Here is a 15,478-nt window from a genome sequence, read left to right as displayed (position 1 = left end):
ATCCTCCAATCTCCGGAGCTCACGGACGCACTTCCGTCGCATCCAAAGTTTGTCAAGCTCTTTGTAGGTACCTGATACAGTGGTCAGGTACCTACAATGATACAGTGGCCACGCACCAACAGTGACACAGTGGTCCAGTATATATAGTGGTACAGTAGTCAGGTACCTACAGGGATACAGTGGTACGACATATACAGTGATACAGTGCTCATGCACCTACAGTGATACAGTGGTCAGGCACCTACAGTGATACAGAGGTCAGTCACCTACAGTGATACAGAGGTCAGTCACCTACAGTGATACAGAGGTCAGTCACCTACAGTGATACAGAGGTCAGGAAAATAGAAGCTGTGAGGTCACCTGGTACTGGTTGTATCAGGAGAGCTTCGGGACCTTAAACTGTTTATTCCTGTAAATGTATTTTTGGTTGAAAGCATTTCTGTTATGATGATGATGCATTGTTTACATTATTGTTTATGTTAATAAATTATATATTGCTAAGGGAGCCGGTCGGCCGAGCAGACAGCACGCGGGACTTGTGATCCTGTGGTCCTGGGTTCGATCCCAGGCGCCGGCGAGAAACAATGGGCAGAGTTTCTTTCACCCTATGCCCCTGTTACCTAGCAGTAAAATAGGTACCTGGGTGTTAGTCAGCTGTCACGGGCTGCTTCCTGGGGGTGGAGGCCTGGTCGAGGACCGGACCGCGGGGACACTAAAAGCCCCGAAATCATCTCAAGATAACCTCAAGATAGGGAGGGAGGGGGGTGTCCCTGTTTGGCCCGGGTCTCTCCCCACTTTTAGCCAATCTCCCCCATGTCTCATCTATCCTTCCCTATCCCTTTCTCTGCCCATCTCCTCCCATCACCAAAAAGCATCCTCCGTCTCTGGTGTTCCAAAGTGTTGAAGTGATTCTGTCTACAACTTTGTTATATTGTTCTACCTGTTATGTAATGATAGCTTATGTAGCCGTGTTCCTGTGTGATGTATACTGCAGCTGTGTCGTGTTTTCACGCTCACGACATATTTTCATTTAAGCAGGAGCCCAGAATACTAATACCTGTGACCTGCCCTACAGGACGGCCGGAGCTACGCGCGAGAGAACAGCGCCAAGGTGCGCGACGTGGAGATGATCGCTGGCCTGCAGGTCTTCCCGGATATGCAAGATGAAGATCGCCTGCGACTGCAACTGAGAATCCATTCTAATATCTGGGGAGATGAGAGCTGGTGGAACAGACTCCGCACTGATGGCACTAGTCTCAGCAAATGATACTTCAAGTTGGGCAGACGTGGAGGGCAGGAAGCTCGCTCGGAAATTATCCACTTGCATTCAATACTGAAGCTATTTCTTACGCATTCAAGAAGCTCGTACTGTTTCAACATGTTGTGATATTAAACAATATTTTACCATTATATATATATTTGTGCGTTTGTGTGCTTACTCACCTAGTTGTGCTTGCGGGGGTTCAGCGTAGGCTCATTGGTCCCGCCTCTCAACTGTCAATCAACCAACCTGTGTACAGATTCCTGAGCATATTGTGCTCTGTCATATCTGTATTTGAAACTCAATATGGAGTTTACCTTCACCACATCACTGCCTAATGCATTCCTTTTGTTAACTACTCTGACACTAAAAAAGTTCTTTCTAATATCTCTGTGCCTCATTTGGGCATTCAGTTTCCACCTGCGTCCCCTAGTGCGTGTGCCCTCTGGTGTTAAATAGCCTGTCTTTATCTACCCTATAAATTCCTTTGAGAATCTTGTATGTGGTGATCGTGTTCTCTCTAACTCTTCCAGCGACGTGAGGTTTTATTCCCATAGTCTCGCCTTGTAGCTCACACCCTTCAGTTCGGATACTAGTCTGGTGGCAAACCTTTGAACCTTATCCAGTTCAGTCTAATGTTTGACAAGATATGGACTCCATGCTGAAGCTGCATACTCCAGGATTGGTCTGACATAAGTGGTATACAAGGTTCTGAATGATTCCTTACACAAGTTTCTAAATGCCGTTCTTATGTTAGCCAACCTGGCGTATGCCGCTGATGTTATCTTCTTGATATGGGCTTCAGATGACAAGTCTGGCCTGATATCAACCCCCATGTCTTTCTCTCTGACTCTCTTTCAATTTGAGAGATTTGACTTTCAATTTGTCTAGGTCTTCTTGAAGCTCATGCTATCCTCCTCTATTTTAATCCTTCTCATAATTTTGACTAGTCGGCAAACATTGAGAGGAATGAGTCTATACCCTTTGGGAGATCATTTACGTATATACAAATCAGGATACGTCCGAGTAAAGAACCCCGTGGGACTCCGCGTTTAACTTCATGCCAATCTGAGGTCTCACTCCTCACAGTAACTCTCTGTTTCCTATTGCTTAGGTACTCCCTTACCCACTGGAGCACCCTTCCAGTTACTCTTGCCTGTTTCTCCTATTTATGTGCCAGCCTTTTATGGGGTATTGTGTCAAAGGCTTTCCGACGGCCCAAGAAGATGCCGTCTGCCCAATCTTCTCTTTCGTGTTTAATCTTTGTCACCTGATCGTAGAATCCTATTACACTTATGACGCAAGATTTACCCTCCCTGAACCCATGTTGGTAGTGTGTCACGAAGTCCCATCTCTCATACACACATCTGTGTGTGTGTGTACTTAGCTATTTGTACTCACCTATTTGTGTTTGCTGGATCGAGCATTGACTCTTGGATCCCTCCTTTCTAGCCACCGGCTGTTTATAGCAATGACTCCTGTCTTATTTTCCTATCATACCTAGTTTTAAAATTATGAATAGAGTTTGCTTCCACAACCTGCTCCTAACTTCATTTAATTTTTCCACTCCTCTCACGCTAAAAGAAACCTTCCTAACATCTCTGTGACTCATCTGAGTTTCCAGCTTCCACCCATGACCCCTCGTTCTGTTAGTGTACAGTGAAAAAAAAATTCTGTTTCCACTCGGCCAATCTCCCAGAGTATTTTATATGCCCCTTTCATATCTCCCCTCTTCCTTCTTTATTCTAGTGTCGTCAGGTTCTGTTTCTTTAGGCGCTCTTCATACCCCATCCCTCGTAACTCTGGGACGAGCCTAGCCGCAAACTTCTGAACCTTTTCCAGTTTCCTTATGTGTTTCTTCAGGTGGGGACTCCATGATGGCATAACATTCTCTATGACTGGCCTCATATAGGCAGTGTAACGCGCCCTAAATGCCTCCTTACTTAGGTTTCTGAATGATGTTCTGAAACTTTTGCCAGTGCAGAGTACGCTGCTGTTGTTATCCTATTTATATGTGCCTCAGGAGTTAGATTAGGTGTTACATCCATTCCCAGGTCTCTTTCTCGAATCTTCACAGTTGCATTGTGTACTGTCCCTTTGGGCTCCTATCACCTAATCCCATTTCCATAATTTTGGAAATGGGATAACATACCTTAACCCATTTGCTTGTGTTCAAGTAGTAGCCACTTTCCTGACCGTCTCTGCAACTTGTTCAAGTCCTCTTGGAGGATTCTACAATCCTCATCTGTCACAACTTTTCTCATTAATTTTGCCTCATCCGCGAACATCGACATATAGGACTCTACTCCTGTAAACATGTCATTTACGTATATTAAAAATATAACTGGTCCCAGCACCAATCCTTGAGGTACTCCACTTGTTACTGCTCGCCAGTCTGACTTCTCGCCCCTTACCGTTACTTTCTGGCTCCTGCCTGTTAGGTAGTTCCTTACCCATGCTAGGGCCTTTCTGCTTACTCCTACTTGTCTCTCAAGTTTGAATAGCAGTCTCATGTGCAATACTGTATCAAAGGCTTTTTGTCAGTCCAGAAATATGCAGTCTGCCCATCCGTTCCTGTCCTGACTAATTCTTGTCATTTATCATAGAATTCCAGAAGGTTTGTTAGGCATGATTTCCCTTCCCTGAACCCATGTTGATGTTTGTTTACAAAACTAATGCTCTCTAGCTGTACAACAAGTCTTAGCCTTACCCTTTCTTAAAAATTGGTACCACATTCATCCTCTTCCAGCAACTGGGTAACTCTCCCCGTTATAAGTGACTCATTATAGATCCTTGCCAGAGGCACGCTGAGGGCCTGCACTGCCTCTTTTAGTATCCACGGTGATACATAGTCCGGTCCACCTCCTTTAGTTGCATTCAGTGTTGTCAGCTGTTTCATTACCTCCTCTGCTGTCACCTCTATATCTGATAGTCTTTCATCTAGGGTAATCTCTTCTAACAATGGGAGCTGCTCAGGCTCGGTTGTGAACACTCCATGGAAGCTGGCATTCAGTGCCTCGCAGATTTCGTTGTCACTCTCCGTATATGCTCCCTTCTGTTTACCTTGTTTTTGTCACTTGGTCGTTCACCGACATTTTCCTTCTTATATGGCTGTGTAGTATTTTAGGTTGATTTTTCGCTCTCATCGCAATATCGTTCTTAGAATTTGTTTTCGATACCCTTCTATTGGTAATGTAATCGTTCCAAGCTTTGTTGGATCTAATCCTCCTGTCCTCTGTTCTTTGTCTTCTGTGCTTCCTCGACTCCCTCTTGCTTCTCATTTTTGCTTCCTGACAATGTCTATTAAACCATGGGATATTATAACTTTTTTTCTCTTTACTGTTAGTATAAATCTCTCTTCAGCCTCCTGGTATTTCCAGGAGGAAATCTCCTCCTTTATCTTCTGGTATACTCTCCTGGTTATTCCCCTGGTATACTCTCCTGGTTATTCCCCTGGTATACTCTCCTGGTTATTCCCCTGGTATACTCTCCTGGTTATTCCCCTGGTATACTCTCCTGGTTATTCCCCTGGTATACTCTCCTGGTTATTCCCCTGGTATACTCTCCTGGTTATTCCCCTGGTATACTCTCCTGGTTATTCCCCTGGTATACTCTCCTGGTTATTCCCCTGGTATACTCTCCTGGTTATTCCCCTGGTATACTCTCCTGGTTATTCCCCTGGTATACTCTCCTGGTTATTCCCCTGGTATACTCTCCTGGTTATTCCCCTGGTATACTCTCCTGGTTATTCCCCTGGTATACTCTCCTGGTTATTCCCCTGGTATACTCTCCTGGTTATTCCCCTGGTATACTCTCCTGGTTATTCCCCTGGTATACTCTCCTGGTTATTCCCCTGGTATACTCTCCTGGTTATTCCCCTGGTATACTCTCCTGGTTATTCCCCTGGTATACTCTCCTGGTTATTCCCCTGGTATAACGACTAGGGCTATCATATTTTGGACTGTTTTTCCTCTAATTTCTTCCTCCCACTGCACTTCACCCAGGTATTCCCTTATCCCCCAGTAATCCCCTTTCTTGTAGTCAACTCTCCTTTCCCAGATCTCTTGTCTCGTGGTCATAATCTTAAGTTCCATCATGTAGTCAAAGACTAGGACATAATGGTCACTGGCTAATGGAATTATTTTATATTCCAAATTCTCGATGTCTTCTACGTTCTGGGTAAAAATCATGTCTAATAGGCTCGGTGTATTCCCCCTCCACTTTCCCTTGTGTCTTCCTTCACATGCTGTATTAGGAAATTCCTGTCTATAACGTCTACTACTTTTGCTCCCAACGTTTCCTCCCCACCACGGAAATTCCTAGATTTCCGGCTGATCTCTCCATGATTGAGTTCCCCCCATGACCAGAAGTTTCGCTCTCATTTTGTGTGTTGTTGGTGGTGCCTTCTGCAGCTCATCTATGCATGCCTTGTTGTTGTCGTCATACTCATGCCCGGGCCTTCTACTGTGTGATGGGGGATTGTAGATTATCAAAATCACAATCTTATTCCCATCTGCTGTCAGAGTCTAATGAAAGCTTGTGCTTTCATTAGTACCTGGATTTTCCAGGTCTTCAAACTTTCATTTCCGCTTTATTAGGAGTGCCACTCCCCCTCCCTAGCTCTGTGTCCTATATTTTCTTATCACTTGGTACCTCACTGGAAAGATTGCATCCGAGATCATGTCATTTATTTTACTTTTCTGTGAGGGGAATGGTGCACCAGTTCACTTACAATGGTGCTCTTCTGCCTGTGGCAGCCAATACACTTCTTAAGTGCACTTGTTAAGTGCGCGGACTTAAGTTTGGTAACCAGTACCCGAAACATCTTGAGTTTGGACTCATGTGAGAGCCCCAGTCATCAGCATTCCAGATATGCCACCCAGGCCGGGTAGCACGTCTGTGGACAGACATATATTAATAGCATCTTTTCATTGAAAGCTTGGATTAAGATAAGATTTGCTTGGAACCGCCAGCTGCATGGTGTGAGCGTGGGCCTCCCGCTAGCTCCAGCATCGTCGCCATGGGAACGGCAGGCATCCATCTTGGGCCGCCATGTTGGAGCGGCCATCTTGAAGTCGTCCTAAGGCCATGCTACACCGTCGCTGATTGGTTGAGAGAGGTAGGCACCTGTGTGTCTCCCTCTGATTGGTTCTTTCGAGGAGGATGCGGGAACCGGCGGCGTCCCTGGTCCCTGCCTCAAGGAACTCATTCTGGAAGCAGCCACCACCTTGACATGACGCTAGCTGTGCTCACTCGCCCAAATTGAGTATAGGGCATCGTAGTGGCTTGACTACTCTTCTGCTTCGTCTACGACATCGACCGCAGCAGAATCCGGCCGAAGTCCTCGTTCGAAAGGGAGAGAGACATTGTGTACAGTGGGTAGAGATCTGGGAGGTGGGTAATTTGCATACGAGCAACAACAAACTCGTAAATCCCGACTCCAGTGAATATAGCCATTCTAATTCCTGTTAGTGCTCTGTAGCAGTCGATGGTAATGGGAAAATTCGTGTCAGTGTTTTAAGGCAGATTTTCCATGTTTGGGTATGACTATACGTTGTGTGCGTCATCTGTGTATGAACATGCGCTTCACCGGTGGGTCGGGGGTGCGAACCGAGCCGTGTGTTGTGATGGAGGGTTCGAAAGACGCGCTAAGTCATCTCTGTACGAACGATACCACGTGAGGTACCACGCCAGCCAGCTTCCTCCGCCTTGAGTCAGTCAACTACAGCAGGTGCCTGTTGTATGGTAGGACGATTGTATGAGTGTATGTAGCCGGTTGTGTGAGAGTAAGTACCTTGTGTGTGTGTTTCTGGTGATTATATTTCTCTAAGCCTGAATTCATGGTCAGGTGTTCCATCGCATTGTCACTAAGAGTACCTGTAGAGGTGAAGTGAAGTGTGGACGCACGAGATTATCACCCTTGTTGTCATCTTGTCAGTCCAGTGGGACTTGGTCTGGTGTAGACAGACATACATGTGTGTGTACTCACCTATATGTACTCACCTATATGTGCTTGCAGGATCGAGCATTGACTCTTGGATCCCGCCTTTCTAGCTATCGGTTGTTTACAGCAATGACTCCTGTCCCATTTCCCTATCATACCTAGTTTTAAAAGTATGAATAGTATTTGCTTCCACAACCTGTTCCCCAAGTGCATTCCATTTTTCTACTACTCTCACGCTAAAAGAAAACTTCCTAACATCTCTGTGACTCATCTGAGTTTCCAGTTTCCACCCATGTCCCCTCGTTCTGTTGTTATTACGTGTGAACATTTCATCTATTTCCACTTTGTCAATTCCCCTGAGTATTTTATATGTCCCTATCATATCTCCTCTCTCCCTTCTTTTCTCAAGTGTCGTAAGGTTCAGTTCCTTCAGCCGCTCTTCATATCTCATCCCTCGTAACTCTGGGACAAGCCTCGTCGCAAACCTCTGAACCTTCTCCAGTTTCTTTATGTGTTTCTTCAGGTGGGGGCTCCATGATGGCGCGGCATACTCTAAGACGGGTCTCACGTAGGCAGTGTAAAGCGCCCTAAAAGCTTCCTCATTTAGGTTTCTGAATGAAGTTCTAATTTTCGCCAGTGTAGAGTACGCTGCTGTCGTTATCCTATTTTATATGTGCCTCAGGAGTTAGATTAGGTGTCACATCCACTCCGAGGTCTCTTTCTCGAATCGTTATAGGTAGGCTGTTCCCCTTCATTGTGTACTGCCCCTTTGGTCTCCTGTCACCTGATCCCATTTCCATAACTTTACATTTACTGGTGTTAAACTCCAGTAGCCATTTCCCTGACCATCTCTGCAGCCTGTTTAAGTCCTCTTGGAGGATCCTACAATCCTCGTCTGTCACAACTCTTCTCATTAATTTTGCGTCATCTGCAAACATTGACATGTATGATTCCACTCCTGTAAACATATCATTTACGTAAATTAGAAAGAGGATTGGTCCCAGCACCGATCCTTGAGGTACTCCACTTGTTACTGTTCGCCAGTCCGACTTTTCGCCCCTTACCATTACCCTCTGGCTCCTTCCTGTTAGGTAGTTCTTCACCCATACTAGGGCCTTTCCGCTTACTCCTGCCTGCCTCTCAAGTTTGTATAGCAGTCTCATGTGCGGTACCGTATCAAAGGCCTTTTGGCAGTCAAGAAATATGCAGTCTGCCCAGCCTTCTCTGTCCTGCCTTATCCTTGTTACTTCATCATAGAATTCTAAAAGGTTTGTTAGGCATGATTTCCCTGTCCAGAACCCATGTTGGTGCTTGTTTACAAACCCAATGCTCTCCAGGTGCTCAATGTGTGTGTACGTGCGTGTGTGTGTGTGTGTGAGTGATACACACGGGAACAAGTTTACACAGAATATTTCTGCTCCACCCTGGTGGGATTCTTGAGGGAATTCATTTTGATGATTAATGATTCCTGTCCATTTCGTGAAATTCTTTTTGCAGATGTGGAAATCCAGTAGTGGTTACTAAAGTGCACAAGGTAAGTGAGTGTGTAACACCGGGGACTTCCTGGTTGTGGATTATTGTGGAGTGATATCCAGATTGTGGTAATTTTCTTGTGTTCCCAGGGTCGTGACAAATGTGATTTATATATATATATATATATATATATATATATATATATATATATATATATATATATATATATATATATATATATATAATATACATACATACATACATACATACATACATACATACATACATACATACATACATATATACATACATACATATATACGTAGTGTCACGAAGCCCAGTGTTATAGTGTGTTATTTACTGAGGTGATTGCAATGTGTGGACCAATGTTCTAAGTGATAATTAGAGCACTGGGGTCATTTGCAACAGTAAGTGTTGGGCAGTGTACTAATATAGTTTGATTTAGTGCACGTTCCGTGTGTACTCACCTAGTTGTACTCACCTAGTTGTGTCTGCAGGATCGAGCATTGACTCTTGGATCCCGCCTTTCGAGCATCGGTTGTTTACAGCAATGACTCCTGTCCCATTTCCCTATCATACCTGGTTTTAAAATTATGACTAGTATTTGCTTCCACAACCTGTTCCTGAAGTGCATTCCATTTTCCCACTACTCTCACGCTAAAAGAAAACTTCCTAACATCTCTGTGACTCATCTGAGTTTCAAGCTTCCATCCATGTCCCCTCGTTCTGTTACTTTTACGTGTGAACATTTCGTCTATGTCCACTCTGTCAATCCCTCTGAGTATCTTATACGTTCCTATCATGTCCCCCCTCTCCCTTCTTCTTTCTAGTGTCGTAAGGCACAGTTCCCTCAGGCGCTCTTCATACCCCATCCCTCGTAGCTCTGGGACGAGTCTCGTTGCAAACCACTGAACCTTTTCCAGTTTCATTATATGCTTCTTCAGATGGGGACTCCATGATGAGGCGGCATACTCTAAGGCTGGCCTTACGTAGGCAGTGTAAAGCGCCCTAAATGCCTCCTTACTTAGGTTTCTGAATGATGTTCTAACTTTTGCCAGTGTAGAGTACGCTGCTGTCGTTATCCTATTTATATGTGCCTCAGGAGATAGATTTGGTGTTACGTCCACCCCCGGGTCTCTTTCACGCATCGTTACAGGTAGGCTGTTTCCCTTCATTGTGTACTCTCCCTTTGGTCTCCTATCTCCTAGTCCCATTTCCATAACTTTACATTTGCTCGTGTTGAATTCTAGTAGTCATTTCTCTGACCATCTCTGCAACCTGTTCAGGTCCTCTTGGAGGATCCTGTGTGTTCCTCTTGGAGGATCCGCATAGGGGTTGTCATTGATGGTGAATGTTGCTAGTGTTGATCAATCACCTGGGGTGTTTTGCAGTTCAGTAAATCATTGTGGAGTCGTGTTCTAGAGGATTCAAGCTCTGAGGGTTATTTACTAGGTTTCTGCAGTATTATAATTACAACCGGATTGTAACGTAAATCGCTACTATTGTTATTTTAAATCACTGTAATTTGTTAGTGTGATTTATCATTGTCGTGGGTGAACTCGGCTGAAGAGGAGTACTTGGGTTTTATATTCTCCTGTTATCTGGTAGGACATCGATGTCCAGTATTCAGTGAGGTGATTGCGAGGCAATTAATATATCGTAGGGGAGTCCACCTGGCGCTGCCGTGGGGTACAGACGTGTCGTCTGGCCGCTGGTAGTTTGGGGTGTTCGCTGTCTTCGTCACCAGGGGGTGTGGGCGTCTCTGCCCCCCCCCCTGCTGTTGTTGCTGGCTGCGTGTTGTGTTGACGTGGCGAGCTTGCCATGGGTGGTCCCCTTCCTCCTGTTAAGCGCGTGAACTCCGTGGGCCTGGAGTTCACTGGTCGTGCTGGATATGCGGCTATTGAAATGGTCATGTGCGACATGCTCCGTGTCCCTGTGATGGCCGTTTACGGTGTTGAGCTTGTAACTGCCCACCAGGTTGTCATCAAGTTCATGACGGAGGAGGTGTACCATGATTTTCTCCGTCGTTACGAGGGACGTTCGTTGTCACTGCCAGGTGGTGCCGGCTCTGTATCCATCTCGGACCGTAGTGGTGCACTGACGTATGTCAGTGTGCATGGGGCGCCCCTGGAGTTTCCCGAGGACGTCCTCCGGCGTTACTTTCAGCGGTTTGGAGCGGTCATCAGTGTGCGGGTCAACACGCTCTCCTCTGGGAGGTATGCAGGTAGGCGGACGAACGTTCGCACCTTGGGGATGCGCCTGCGGTCGGATATTCCATCTTCGGTCCGGCTTCTGGGGTACTACGTCCGGGTATACTATGCCCGGCAGCCTCGTACCTGTTTCTGGTGTGGCCTGTTGGGGCATCAGGCTGCTGGGTGCGATGCGGCCCCGATTGCTCAAGTCAACTTGTTCCGGGAAGAGGATTTCCCGCTGCTCCCTCTGGACGAGGACTCCGGGGGTGAGGAGGTGCGCGTCCCGTTCGTTGCTGAGGCTCCCCCTGAGTCGCCCGACATTCCCCCGGTTGTCATCGACCCTCCTCCGGATGTTGCGGTGCCGTCGGATGCTACTCCTGCTCCTGTCGCTGTTGCGCCCGTGGACCTTCCTGTTGCTCCCTGTGAGGCATCGCCGTGTGCACACCCGACTTCAGCTGCTGCGCCTGGCCCTGCATCCTCGCCTCGGGTCCCGTCTGTGCTGGGTGCTGGGGTGGCTGTGGGGGCCCCTGATGTGTGTGGTCCAGTTTCCCCTATGGTCGAGGCTGCTGCTGTTCTGCGGCGGGCGTCAGTTCGTCCGGCTAGTGGGGCCCGTGTTTCTGAGTCAGCTTCCGGCTCTGACGATCTCAGGCCGGTGCCCAAACGTTCCCGGCGTTCGTCGTCTGCCTGGGCTGATGTTGGGGAATTTAGTGACTGTGGGTCTTCGGGTGTGGATGGAGTGGTTCCGGATGCGTCGCTGGCTCCGAAGTTAGTGGTGGCGGAAGTCCATGTGTCTGCTGACGTTGGTGCCTGTGTCTCGGGTGTGCCTGATGTTTCTTCTCCACCGGGGGCCACTCCGCGGTGGGGCGTGGTGGCCTCCGCTGCCAGGGATGGTGGGGGTGAAGGGGTTGGGCGTGGCCTGGTGGTGACCTTGTGGAAGGATGTGCGCAGTTCAGTATCCCGGCGGTCGTCCGGTGGTGTGCCCGTGGACGTTGGTGCCCCTGTGGTGGTGCCTTCTGTCCGGCTCCCTCCTCTGAGGATGTCCGTTGGGGACTTGGGGACTGTGTTACCGGAGTCTGTGATGCCGTTGGGTCACTGGGCGCGGATTGCTCTGTTACCGATCTGCGAGGAGGCGCTGGACTTTCAGGGTGGGGCAGTTCCATTGGTGTGGGAGCGTGTGCCGATCACTCGGATCAGGAGTGATACCATTTGGGTGCCCTGTTTGAGGGTGTTTGTTGCCAATGTCCCAGATGATATGGCGTCCCCGGTGGATGGTCAGGGCCCTTGGCAGTGGTTGTGATGGGAGGCGTTCCATGTACAATTCCCTCGGGACGTGTTTCCGGGCAAGTATGTCTGATGATTTTCTACTTTTGTGCTTAATTTTGTGCTGTGTGCCCTTCTGGCTGGCTGTTTGCCTTTCGGTAGTTTGCGTCCGTGACCCTCCCCTTGTTTGTGGCGAGGCGGGTGGTTTGGTGTGTGGGTTAGTCTTCATGTATATATGTTGTGTTATTACCGTGCCCTATGTGTTTTATTTTATGCTTACGTGTGGTGTTTGTCTTTTATTTGTATCTTTTTTTTTTTATTTTTTTGTTTGTTATTGGCTGGTTGTGTGGTGTGCTATTTTATTGTATTTTTTATTATGTTTCATTTTGTTCATACTGTTGTGCTTTGTTGTCGGTCCTTCAGGCCGGCGCTTCTGTTTTGTTTCATACTGCTAAAATGTTTTAACTTGTTGCTATGTTCTTGTTTTGCTTGCATTGCATGCTTGTTTGTGATTGTTTTCTGTTTTGTTCACTATTTTGTAACCTGTGTATTCTGCATTTCCTGTACCCTTTCCAGTTTTGGTACTTGTTGTTCTGTCGGTCCTTCTGGCCGGCGGTTTCTTGTTTTCTGTTATGTTTCTAATTTTATGTTTTATTGTAATTTAAATCGCATGCTTGCATGTAAAAATATAAATAAAAAAAAATAAATAAAAAATATATCGTAGGGATTCGCTCACTGGCCGCCAGGGGGTCAAGACGTGCCCGCCTGCCCTGCCAGTTGTTGCTTGTCATTGAGTGGAGGCGGGTGTGGTTTGTGGGGCGGTGCGCCCGCTGGCCGGAGGACCCGGCGGCCGGTGGTATGGTTGTTGGTGGTGTTTCCCGCGTTCAGTGGATTGACACGGCGTGCTTAGACTTTTCTGGGGCTGTGGACTGGCCGCTGGTGGAGATTGCGATCATAGATGTGCTCCATGTGGACGTTCTTGATTTGCTTGGGCTGAAAAAGCTCTCACCTACTAGGGCGGCGGTGTCCTTCAACTCGAGTCTGCTGTACCGGGAGTTTGTGGCGCGCTGGGATGCCCGCACAGTTCCTATTCCTGCATCGGCTGTGTCTGTGGAGTTTTCGGATCCCTGGGGGGCCGTGCAGTATGTGAGCATTCATGGTGTGCCGGTGACTTTCCCTGTGGACGAGCTGAAGTCCGTGTTTACACGATACGGTGTGGTGGTGGTTCACCGCTTCAACACTTTGAGTGCGGGCCGACTGCGTGGGATATGTACGGGCACTCATTTTGCGGTTTACGACACCCATTCCGTCCAGAGTTTTGTATCATGGGTTCTCGCTCCGGGTCTTTTATCAGGGCCAGACACGGACCTGTTCCCGGTGTGGTGCTGAGGGCCATGTGGCGGCTGGCTGTGAAGCTCCTCATGCTGAGGCTCCTTCGGTTTTCTTGGAGGGTGACTTCCCCTGCTTGTCTGAGCATGGGGCTTCCTCGGCGCCTACTCGCTCTGTCCTGGTGCCTGGTGTGGTTCCTGCGGCGGTTTCGGCGGGTGCTCCATCTGACCCTGATTTGTCTGGCCCTGGTATGTCTGCCGCACCGGTAAGCTCTGTGGACCTGGTGGCTCCTGCTTCAGGTCTTCGTCGTTTGGTGGTTGCGGAGGTGCATCCGCGGCCGGTTGCTTCCGTGGGGGCCTTGGATGCTGCTGTAGGGGTGGTGCCTGACTCCCCTGCCGACGATCGTCTGCTTCCTGGGGCTGCCGGGGTTGTGGTGGGTGAGCCCTCTCCCCTGCCCCCTGCTCCAACCCTGGCCTCTGCTCCGCCCTCTGCCTCGTCATCGTCTCCCTCGTCGCCTTCGGTGGTCTCCTCGCTCTCCGGTCCGTCTTCTCCCGTGCCAGCTCTGTCGTCCGTGTTGGATGCCTCCAGTGTGCTGAAGTGTGCTCTCCCGCCTGCTGAGCCTGCTCATTCTCCGTTTCCGGTCCCCGGGCGTGCCAGGGTTGTCGGGGTTGTGGTGGGTGAGCCCTCCCCCCTGCTCTCTGCCTCGGCTACCTCGTCGCCTTCGGCGGATTCCTCGCTCTCTTATGCCTATTAGCCTGCGCCGGCGCTGTCGTCCATGCAGGATACCTCACGTGTGCTGGACTGTGCTCTCCCGCCTGCTGTGTCTGATCCTTCTCCGTTTCCAGTATCCGGGCGTGGTAGTGGCTTTTTGCCCCGTGCGGTTGAGGCTACTGTCCTGCGCGTTAGTGCTGCCCCTGGCTTTGGGGCCGCCTGTTGTTGGTTCTTCTGGGGCACCGCTTGCTGGGGGTGACAGTTCCAAAGATCTGCGGCCTGTTTTTAAGTGCCGTCGCTCGGCTCGGAGTGAGTCGCCTCGCCGGTCGTGGGCAGAGGAGCGTGATGCGATAGACGATGACACTGTGGCCGACGCTGTGTTGCCTCCGGTGGTGCCTTCTGTGTTGGATGCTGTGCCTCCAGCTGGTGGCTCCCCTCAGTGGGCGGTTGCCCCTGGTGATCGCGACCTTGTAGTGGTGTTGTTGAAGGATGTGTGGCGGGGGGACTCTGCTCCTGTTCCGGTTGGTGGGAGCGCTGGGGCCCCTGCGGAGCCACCCTCCGTGGGCCTCAATGCGATGTCTGGCGTCGACCGGGGTGCACACCCTAGTGGGCGGGCCGGTGTGCGGCCTGCCGTGCAGTCCGGTGTGCTTCCTGGTGTGCAGCCCTGTGACAAGCTTCCTAGGGGCTTCCCTTCCCTTTCATCCTTTCGTCCGGCGAGGTGGTCGGCCCCGAGGCAACTGTGGTCTATGACTGTGATGACCTGGTGCGTCCTGTTCCCTGGTGCCCATCTACCATCTGGGTCTTGGATGTGCCAGATTTGATGCCTCGGCCTATTGCGCCTCGTGGACGTCCAATTCCTGACGTTGACCTACTTCTTTGGGAAGCTTATTGCTTACTGTTTCCAGCTCAGGAGTACCCGGAGAAGTATGAGTGATTGGTGTGTTTGGTTTCTGTCTGTGTTGTGCGTGATGTTTCCACGGTGCCTGCGTGCACGGGTGGGTGTCCTTGTATGTGAGTGTGGGCGGTGTGGATGATGTTCTTGCCCCATGCATGGCCTGTTTTGTTGCGCTTGCCTTTTATACGTGTTTGTGGTGTGGTTGTGTGCGGTTGTGGGTGTTTGGTGATATTTCTTGCGTGTCACTGCGCACACCCCGTGTTTTGTGTTGGGGTGGTGGGCAGTGGGATTGTGTATGTTGCTTGTGTGCGTGTGTTTCTTTTCTTGGCCTCATGTATTGCTTTATTATTTGTACTACATTTCTGTTCTTTGTTATTTCTGTTTGTATTTCA

The 15,478-nt window shown here is 49.0% G+C and overlaps 2 protein-coding genes across 2 annotated transcripts in view; both read left to right on the top strand.

The window, feature by feature from the left end:
- LOC138349747 (ectonucleotide pyrophosphatase/phosphodiesterase family member 3-like) overlaps positions 1 to 8,839 on the top strand; it is a 60,525-nt gene extending 51,686 nt beyond the window's left edge. The window contains exon 5 of the mRNA XM_069300881.1: positions 1,076 to 8,839. Within this exon, the coding sequence (XP_069156982.1) occupies positions 1,076 to 1,267 (192 nt within the window). The 3' untranslated portion in view covers positions 1,268 to 8,839. The remainder of the gene's footprint in view (positions 1 to 1,075) is intronic.
- Positions 8,840 to 10,520: 1,681 nt separating this feature from the next.
- Positions 10,521 to 14,234, top strand: LOC138350216 (uncharacterized). The gene is made up of 3 exons (XM_069300564.1): positions 10,521 to 12,162; positions 12,876 to 13,318; positions 13,506 to 14,234. The coding sequence occupies exons 1-3, from the start codon at positions 10,521 to 10,523 to the stop codon at positions 14,232 to 14,234; spliced, it is 2,814 nt and encodes a 937-aa protein (XP_069156665.1).
- The last annotated feature ends 1,244 nt before the right edge of the window (positions 14,235 to 15,478 follow it).

The sequence above is a fragment of the Procambarus clarkii genome, chromosome 44 (genome assembly GCF_040958095.1).
Source record: "Procambarus clarkii isolate CNS0578487 chromosome 44, FALCON_Pclarkii_2.0, whole genome shotgun sequence".
NCBI classification, from domain to species: Eukaryota; Metazoa; Arthropoda; class Malacostraca; order Decapoda; family Cambaridae; genus Procambarus; species Procambarus clarkii.
This window is presented reverse-complemented; position numbering and strand designations above follow the sequence as displayed.

Excerpts from the sequence above, each read along its gene's own strand:
- LOC138350216 (XM_069300564.1), top strand. The coding sequence starts at position 10,521 with ATGGGTGGTCCCCTTCCTCCTGTTAAGCGCGTGAACTCCGTGGGCCTG. Across the intron at positions 12,163-12,875 it reads TATGGCGTCCCCGGTGGATG|GGATTCGCTCACTGGCCGCC; the intron begins GTCAGGGCCCTT and ends AATATATCGTAG. Across the intron at positions 13,319-13,505 it reads TGAGCATTCATGGTGTGCCG|GGCCAGACACGGACCTGTTC; the intron begins GTGACTTTCCCT and ends GTCTTTTATCAG.